This window comes from Penaeus monodon, chromosome 24 (assembly GCF_015228065.2).
Source record: "Penaeus monodon isolate SGIC_2016 chromosome 24, NSTDA_Pmon_1, whole genome shotgun sequence".
In the NCBI taxonomy this organism is placed as follows: Eukaryota; Metazoa; Arthropoda; class Malacostraca; order Decapoda; family Penaeidae; genus Penaeus; species Penaeus monodon.
This window is the reverse complement of record NC_051409.1, coordinates 37935873-37936214: the sequence shown is the minus strand read 5'-3', so window position 1 is coordinate 37936214 and position 342 is coordinate 37935873. Positions and strand designations below refer to the sequence as shown.

The window sequence follows — 342 nt, the reverse complement described above, 5'->3', positions numbered from 1 at the left end:
GCGAATGATGTGATCTCCATAAAAGGTCGATACTCACAACAAAAAATGGGACGATGAGGGTGACCACAATAAGCATGGTAACGGTGATGGTGTCGCCACTGTAGGGCATCCTGATAGAAGGGTCATCACATGATATCTTGGTACTGGCTGGATTCACCACGCCCAGCAAGGTCAAAGCCAAGGCTGCCGCCACTGAGATGGACATGAGAGAATTAGCTTTATATCCTGGAAATGCTTGGAGGTAATTTGTATCGATCGTGTGTAATTTAGTATCGATGTGTGTATTGAGAAATATTTATTTTTTTATGCTTTTTAATGAATATTTTGCACATATAATTATGT

At 40.6% G+C, this 342-nt stretch overlaps 1 protein-coding gene across 1 annotated transcript in view; it reads right to left on the bottom strand.

Moving 5' to 3' along the window:
* Nucleotides 1-342, bottom strand: part of LOC119588783 (phospholipid phosphatase 2-like) — a gene marked incomplete in the record, with an annotated part of 69865 nt that overhangs the window by 5329 nt on the left and 64194 nt on the right. Inside the window, 1 exon segment of the mRNA XM_037937427.1 lies at nt 38-192. Within this exon segment, the coding sequence (XP_037793355.1) occupies nt 38-192 (155 nt within the window).